We start from the raw sequence: 8,786 nt of genomic DNA on the forward strand, positions 1-8,786 counted from the left end.
CAACTCAAGGCTCCATCATAAGGGGAGAAAAACCAAACCACGTAAATCCCCTTTTTACTGTTATTACAGCAACTTCACTGCTTTTCCTATCCCTTACCAAAACTAGCTGGGGGGCTTCAGAAAGGCAGGCTTTCCTGCCTGGGCTGCCCTCATTGAACTGTTAGCTGACTTTCATGGCAAGAGAGTCCACCTGACTGAGATCCATAACTCTGGGGCACACTGGGCCCAACACTGCTGAGGTGAGGGCCTGGTCCCAGTCCAAGGCCCACGCAGGTCCCTGCACACACAGCCACGCAGCCCCAGGAGCTCTCTGATGGCTGCTGGCGGCAGCCAGGGAGGCACCGGGTTAAAATGCTCCTTCTTGGGAGCTGCAGTTCCTTTCTACCAGTCTGTAGCAGTGAGGATGTCAAACACATTCACATCTTTCCAGGACTCCTGCATGCACCACACATCACAGTGTCAATGCCAGTCCCCTCTTCTCCACAGCAGAGAAGCGTGGATGTCCTTGCCTGGGGTGGCCTGCTGCTTTCAGAGCTCTCCTCCCCGCACAGAGGGGGATGTGTTTCACAGAAGGTTGTTTTGTTCAATTTTCTTCTGTCACTGCAATGACAGAAAGCAGCCACAAAAGCCATCAGCTGAGCTTGCTGCTGACCTGGGCACTGTGATGGTTGGAGCCCTACAACCCCAAGCTTTTACTTACAAAACGCATTTTCACAGTGGAAGACACTGGTCAAAAACACCACAAATTTTCCATGTGTAGCAAAACGAACAGAATTTTTGACTACAGTTTTAACGGCTTTTACTCTACCTTTGAAGAGCAAATTTGAAAATGTAATGAATAGATGTTTTTGTTCTTTATTTGAGTATTTGTCGGGGTCAGGAGTCCGCAGTGTTTGTTCTGGAGACAGCAGAGCACAGCCCTGAGCAGCAACAGAGCTAGGAGAAAGGTATTTGCCTTCACAGAGTTGCACTGCCATCTCCTCCCGAAGCACTTAGATGGAGCCTAAAGCCTTTTTTCAAGTACACAGCTGCTGATTTGCTCAGAATTCTACCGAATCTCAGGAGTTAGCTACTGAGAAATACCTCCGAGATTATGACAAATAACAAAACTGCATCAATTTCCTCAACGCTTTCCATAAAGTGCCCATACAAAGCCAAGCCTCATGCTCACTAGTGACCATCAAGTCCAGACATCTCAGCTCCCAAATGCCCCATGCAGCTGTTTCATGTCCCATGCTGCACACACAGCATCCCCAGATGCACTTCTTTGTGCATTTCGCTACAAGTAGCACATTTTGTCATTATTGCTCAAATTCCTACTGGGTTCAACAAAGCCTTGTAACAACCAGGAAGGAACTCCATGATCGCTGCTCTCGCTAAGCAAATAATTCTAACAGCCTCTTTCTGTCCCTCAGCCCAACGCAATGGCAGGCAGACAATGCTGCAGCACTGTGACTGCTGGATTACCTGTAAGCAACTCCTCTGGGCAATCTGTTTCAACAGCTATAAATCTTTCTTTCAGAAAGGACTGTTTTATTACTTTAAGTACACAGGAACAGACTGACCTCAACCTGAAGCCAGGTGACAGCTGTTTCCAAAACTGCAATCTGTTTATTGACATGAAACAAGAAGAGGGATATAAACGACTGCTGATGCCTGTGACGGCTCAACATGACACTTGGAACTTCCCTAGTTCATATAGCTAGAAGCCAATTAGTTTTATTTCATATGCAAATGGTGCTATAAAGTGGGGCAAAAATCAATTCATTGAAATGTACTGGCATAAAGCACAAAACAAACACTTCCAAAATCACTTCACATGCTTTCATTTGGAGTCCTTGTCTTGCATTCCTTCTAGCAGGGAATTAGAAGTTCAGAACCACTCAGCTGTGTCTATTCAAGAAACACCACACAAAGTCACACGGCACAGTGAATTTCAGATGTTTTCTCATCTCTGGTGCTACCAGTAACACGAGTTATCTCACACCGTGGCAGCTGGGCAGATCAGAAAGAGAACTTCCTAATTTAGCTATTCAATAGGTCACACTGTGTGCAGAAGTCCTCAAACAACTGCCGTGCTTACACTGTGCTCTGTATCGCTTTAAAGTTGGGTAAGAATGTTCTAACAGAATCAGAGGAGCACAGTGCAAACAAGAGCAGAGCAAAACCAATTTCCTGCACATTTCTTTCTGTCCTTACCTTTCCTTCCCAGATCCCTCCACGCACTCACTGACAATCCTGGTAGAGAACACCTATTCCTTACTCTGTGTGCAAGAACCATTATTAGCCAGCTGCCTACAGGCAGAACATACACCACTGAGTTCCATCTGCCTCTCCCTGGCTGGAGCCATGCACACACCTTTGTCTTCCAGCTCTCAGGACCGATTTCATATAGCTCACACCAACATAATGACACTGGAGACTTCTAATCCTGTGATGAAGCTGGACTGCAACTGGACAGTGGAGCTTATGGTTTATTTAGAGCAAAGGCAGATGTAGGTGGGGGCAAAAGGACAACACATCAGCATCAGATTTCAGACAGACAGACTGAAAAGCTGCTGTTTCATGTGAGTTAGGACATGCCAGGTGCATGTGTTTGAACAGAGGCCATTATTCCCACGGTACACAGGCACAACTCCTCTGCCAAGAGGGGGGAGGAATTCTCAGCCAAAGATGGGGATCTGATGGGTCAGGAACCCACAGTTGTTTTTAACAAATCCTCATGTAATCAGTTACGAGGCTGCTTATTTTGCAAAGCAGCACATGCATGATTAGACAGGTGTATGTGCATAGGGAAGACCTGCTGAGATCTGCACCAAGCATTTCCCCTTCCTAAAGAGCATCTTAAAATATCACAGATAGGGTATTCTCATGCTGAAAAGCAGCACTTGGCATTGTCCTCTCAAATACTTGGCTGCAGGCTGGAACTCCTCCAGGGCCGCTCCTCACACACATGAAGAAAACAGAGTGCTTGGAAGTATTTTAACCTGCTGAAGTTCACATATACTGTGTATATAGCTCGCTGTTTGGCTATAAATACTTGGTAAGACTTAAGAGAGCAAAACTACAAACAGTTTATCATGAAGTTATACATTCAGTCTGAGGTCAAATGCAGTGAGTGAGTATCCAAGGCAGTTGAGTTATAAAGAAGCAACTGAGCAAGGTTTCCCATTTTCCTGCTTTAGGATCACACCCCCCTTAGGTGAAAGGCAATATCTGAATGTTTACGTTATTCACCTCATTCACCTCAAAACACTGGACATGGAAGAAAAAATATAAATAGCTCCTTAGAGAACATCATATTTGAATTACTGTCCCATTGAGGTACCATCCCAACACTTTCAGCCCAACTTTATCAGCGTGGCACGCTGTGATGATATTAGGCATGCAGACAGGAATAACTACTTATTGTGCCATCCAAACCTATTTAAAACAACTATCACCCACTGGCTATTAGCAGTTGGCTTCTGCACGGCCTTTCTTGGACATGCAAACTGCTGAACAGACATTTCCTCGTCGCATGCAATCTGTACAGATAGGCCTGTAAAGCTAGTCTGACCACAGGAGATTAATAGCTTTAGCCAAATAATGTGGTAACCATGTGAACGATGAGCTGTCCCAGCATGTTTGCAAGTCTCCCAGCAAGGTTCAACAGGCTCTATCTGCATCTTGTTGCCAGGAAACACAACATGGCCGCGAACAAAGCAAAGCCAGGTTGCACTGACCACCAGCCAGCAACACCAGGAGCCACGCAGCACCTGACCCTCTGTGCCCAAGAGGTGAGCAGGGTCTTCAGGCAAGAGCTGACTTGTGCTGCCTCTTGCACAAGAAGCACTTCTTGCCACAAGGCACAGGAAAGCACTTCCCCTCAGCTCAAAACCTAGTTTGAAACCACACTAAGTCTTAAGGCATATCTGCTTCAGTGTATGAAGCAAGCAGCTCTGCTCTTAAAAAAAAAAAGTGTCACTTCCCAGTTCTCACTGATGCTTATAGAGAAACACGAAGCTCTCTGACGGGATGGAATATGCAAGAGTTACAGAACTCATCTTTTTATCATTCCATGAGAGGATATTCTAAGTTTGCAACAATGTTCCTGTGTTGCAGCAGGACACGATGTTACAGCACCGACTTAAGCAAGGATCTTCACAATGTCTCCTAAGAGCAGGAAGAAGCACTTCAGCTCAGGGCGCAGCAGCGCAGTGTGAGAAGGAGCTGCCCCTGCCTCCCAGCACACCCCAGGCTGACTGCAGCACAGCAGCTGTGCCCTGATCCAGCACGCCCGCCGTGCCCGAGATCGTGCTGTTTCTGACTTCATCCGTGGTAACAGAACGTAACGTGTCTGGCAACAACTCTGAGTTTCTTCCTGACCAGTTCAGACAGAAACTCGGCGTACCGAGAGGCCGAACTACTCACCAGCCTGGAAACCTGCAAAAGAAGCGTAAAGGAGGGCAGCATGGCTCAGCCAGCTTCACACGCTGCGATCCGATGACTAAGCAATTACGAAGCATTGTTCCTTCTAAGATTAATCATTCAGGACTCCATCACTGAGAACAGGCAGATCGTGGGTATAGCAATGGATTCTGTGGATACATGCTAAAAGAGGCTAACAAAAAAAACCAATTCTGCTTATTTGTGCAAAGCTCAAATTTAAACTGCTTGCAGGAGCTTGTCTTAGTCCTTTGTTTGATGTTTTCTGTTTACAGAAACCTTTTTAAAAATTTGAAAAAAAATGGAAGCATACATTGTAAAATGTGGTGAATTTTATCTGCTAGACAGTTACAAGATTTTATTCTATGCTTAATTAGATTGGCATATTTTTCCAGGACAAAAAGGATGAATTTGCAAGTTGACAGAGCCTGAATTGTGGTATCTAACCCAATGTCCACTTAGGTAAATGTAAAGGCTCATGGACATTTGGTGCATTACACTGGGTCTCTGACACCCAACTGGAAATCTCTACATAGTAAATGCAAACCAAATAATCCTGCTCTAACACACCGAGGAAGAAGGGATACTCCTATGGTAGTGCAAGGAAGAAGAGGCAACAAGAACAAATCCACAAGAACATGGATGGCAAAGACAAATCTGACATTTCTGCTACACAGCTATGGAAGCATCACTTTGAATTTCAACTGCTGCTGGAATAAGTTGCACTGGGCTTATAGAGTGCAGCAGGGGCAGGCGGGGGGTGAGAACTGTGTGTTATTTCCCCTTGAAAAAGAAAGTATTCAGAACTCAAGTCTATAACCTGAACTCACATAACATAGACCTGATGAACTCGTAAATGTCAGCACTCCCTACTACTATTCAAAAGGAAACCTGCGTTACAAAAGATTAAGTAGTTTTGGTTTTGATCTAATGGTGCAGGATCAAGTCTAATGCAACAGCGAACATCTTTTCTGTTTCCCTGGTTATCTACTCCCTTTCCCAATTAGGAAACAGTACTATGTGCAGAGGAAACAAGAACTTCTAATACAGTTCAACATTCTTGGATCACAACACTGAACTGGATCAGCATTCCTGAATGTGCTCCTTCTGTGGTTCTTACTGAATCAGCCGAAACCTCACTCTTTGTTATCAACCACATAGAAGTGTCACAAAGAATCACAGAATGGATTGGGTTGGAAGGGACCCCAAGGATCATCAAGTTCCAATCCTTCTGCCACAGAAACTTAATGCAGTACCAACGTAAGTTCAGTTACTCAGCATGTCATTACGAAGACTGTTCAGAGTGCATGCAGTCAGCCTGGAGTCTCTGTGACAGAAAGCACTGCAGTACCACCCCTGTTTCAACCACTGCAAAAGCTCATTCACACCGCTACTTTTTCTAATATAGAGAAGAGACTAACTAGGAATGTAAAGAACAAGTAAACGTTGCGTAACAGCCTCTGCCAAAACGAAGTTTTCTCATTTCTTCTGCTTCAGAGATCATTTCCCAGTTGCTAAACATCACTTTTAACAGGCATGAAATCATTTTCTGTCTGTGACAAACTTCTTAAATATCAAGGCAACATCAGGACAGGGTTTGGAAAACCCTTGTACACAAAATACCAGAACAAAGAATGCACATTCTGTCATATTTCTGCACCATTACTTGGTGAAGCACCCTTGGATTTGCAAATAAGTAACCTAATCCATCACCTACCGATACTTCACTTTGATCCTATCATTGTCAGGGTTGCAGTAGAGTCTTTCCAGATGCTCCTGGGAATCATTGCTCACGCTCTGCCAACTCTGGGTTGCTGTCCTTCTCACCTGCCAATGATAGGGCAACACCGTGTGATGTTTTGGACAATCATTGCCATAAACACAAGCGCCCTGGAGAAAATCAACACAGATTTCTATTCCATCTTCCTGATGGGTGTGATATTGCAGCTGGTTCAACAGCTCAAATACCAGATCAAGTGAAGCTTCCTCACTTTTATCCTGGAATATTCCAGCACTGAATTTATTGCTTGAGTTTAGAGTGTATTGCATCGGACAGCTATTCTCTTGGAAAAAGCCAGTTGTGTAGCTTTCCAGAAGCTTGCTTGGGAACAAAGGACATGCAGCACCATCACTAGAAGATGGGTGCAAAGGGCGATCCTGGAACGATTCATTACTAGTGTCAGCAGCAGTTCCAGAAGCAGATTCTGATGAAAAGCTTTGCTCTCCTGACTGCACCTCCTGCTCAGGATGCCCAGGTACAGGATGAGCTCCCAGCAATTGACTCTGCATGTCTGGAGCTGTTGGAACCAGCACAGTCACATTACTTTCTGGCTGGGGACAAGAAGTACTGAGTTCCAGAGCCTTTTTCACAGCAGGTTCACATAAATCACTATGATCCCCTCCTTGTCCTCGAGGCACAAAAACTCTATCCAAGGTCCCAGATCCCAGCAAACTGGTAAAGATTGGCCGCAAAGCCCGGAGAGTTTGCGTGTCCAGTCTCTTCTGCACTTGCTGTTTCTTCTTGAAGCAAGGCTTCACTGGTGGAATCTTTTCAGACAGTCTTATCTGAGGAGGAAAGTCCTCTGAAGGAGGGCACTTCATTCCTGGGCAGTGAGCCTGCGGCGCAATACACGCTGGCTTTGCTTCGGTGTCCATCACAGACTTTGCTCTCCAAATCACTTTCAAATGTCCCAGAGCCTCACCAGGATCAATCTAGGGCAGAAAGGAAAACAAGACAGTTAATCTCTCTAATTGCTCATGGTTGACATGAACAAGATCACCCCTGGAGAGGATTTCAAGCCAGCAACGGCAAACTCCTCCCCTCTCTGTGACTGCGGGTAGCCCCTAGGCACGTAAAGCATGAAACCAGCTAAACTCAGGCTAATTAATCCCAAACACACACTCATCGTCTTCTCACATGAAATCTCAGAGACACTCAGGCACGCACACACAGTCCCCAGAGGGGGGGGCAGGAAAGGGGGATGGTCTGATTCTTTCCTTCCTGCGACGATGCTTAATAATAAACAGCACTTTAGCTCATCATATTGCACAGAAGTGAGCTCTGCATTGCTCAGTTTCACATCTCTCTCACTCACACACCTAAGAATTGCCCAGGACTGGCCGCTCCCCCCCCCACATGCCTGGCTCCTGACTCACAGCACACTGCACCCGGTCACCCTGCAGTGACACACCGCTCTCCTCCCACCTCGCCAAGCAGAGCTCAGGCTGGGCAGGGACAGAAACTAAGGCTGATGCTTACTCACCAACAGAGACAAATTCAATTAGCCCTAAGATGAAAACTAATTTTTTTCCTCACGTATAAACAAGTGGTATGTCTCTTAAGTCACCAGAAAGCAAGCTGTGCGCCTTTTAATCAGCAATCTAGCAATATTTGATTACATTTAATTAAACCCTCTTCCATCTCCATGCCCGTCACCTCAGAGCTTGGAGTGGAACCCATTAGGGATTACTTCATGGTAAATGCATTCCAAGCAAAGTCACTTCTCATTTCAAACCAAAATCTCAGAAAACAGATAAGATCTGGCCACCATTTCTTACTACCAAGGATCCACCCTGGAAAGTCTCTCACCAAATCTTCCTTATTTTGGAACATTCATCTAAGAGGCTTTTGCATTACCCTGGGAAACAGCACTGCCAAGACCGCCAGGAAAAAGAAAGCAGTTGGACTACTCACTCCTATTTTTAAGTTTAAAGCAATCAGCGCATTCGTCTGCCAGGAAAAGCAAGCTTGCAAATTATTGGGACCTCTCTTACTCCTCCCCGGCTACAGCAGGCAATGGGCTTCCTAAGCCACCGGCGGTACCCTCAGCCTTCATGTAACCCCAAGCCCTGCCCTGCTCGGCAGCCCCTGCTGTGCGAGGTAAGAGCCTGGGCAGCTCTCCCGTTCTATCTCTGTGCTGCTCCTGTTGGTGCTCAGTTGATTACTTTGCTGTTCACGTTTCACCCTTACGGAACTGCCTGGCTGTACAGAGCAGAATCCCCCAGCAGCTCCAAAAATAGAAAGCAGTGGGCATACTGAACAGCAGAACTCACTGCCGTTTCTATTTCAGCGTTTTTACATCGTTCATTCGATGCTATTTAGAAACAGCCTCAGCAACCGCCAAGCACAACGCTATATTTGCACAACGTATTTCAACAGACAAAGATCTCTCGGTGTGAGATTTCAGCCTTAAGTGCTGGCACAAGCCAGAGCCCCTCACCCCCCGCTGAAGAAAGCTAACACGAAGCTCCCAGAATCAAGTAAGGGACACCGACCGACCCCAGCACACAGCACACTGAGTTGCTCCCCAACCTACCGACCGACCGCAGCTCCTGTGTGCGCAACCAGCCTGCTGCAG

The 8,786-nt window shown here is 46.0% G+C and overlaps 1 protein-coding gene across 3 annotated transcripts in view; it reads right to left on the reverse strand.

Annotated features, from left to right (window-relative positions):
- TIPARP (TCDD inducible poly(ADP-ribose) polymerase) overlaps positions 1–8,786 on the reverse strand; it is a 33,666-nt gene that overhangs the window by 12,033 nt on the left and 12,847 nt on the right. For 2 of the 3 annotated variants that reach the window (XM_010717021.3, XM_010717022.3), the window contains one exon: positions 6,146–7,140. In XM_010717021.3, coding sequence (XP_010715323.1) covers positions 6,146–7,083 — 938 coding nt within the window. In that variant the 5' untranslated portion in view covers positions 7,084–7,140. Of the gene's footprint in view, positions 1–6,145; positions 7,141–8,744; positions 8,781–8,786 lie in introns of those variants that run through there. The other variant, XM_010717020.3, reaches the window with a different exon arrangement.

This window comes from Meleagris gallopavo, chromosome 11 (assembly GCF_000146605.3).
Source record: "Meleagris gallopavo isolate NT-WF06-2002-E0010 breed Aviagen turkey brand Nicholas breeding stock chromosome 11, Turkey_5.1, whole genome shotgun sequence".
Classification (NCBI taxonomy): domain Eukaryota; kingdom Metazoa; phylum Chordata; class Aves; order Galliformes; family Phasianidae; genus Meleagris; species Meleagris gallopavo.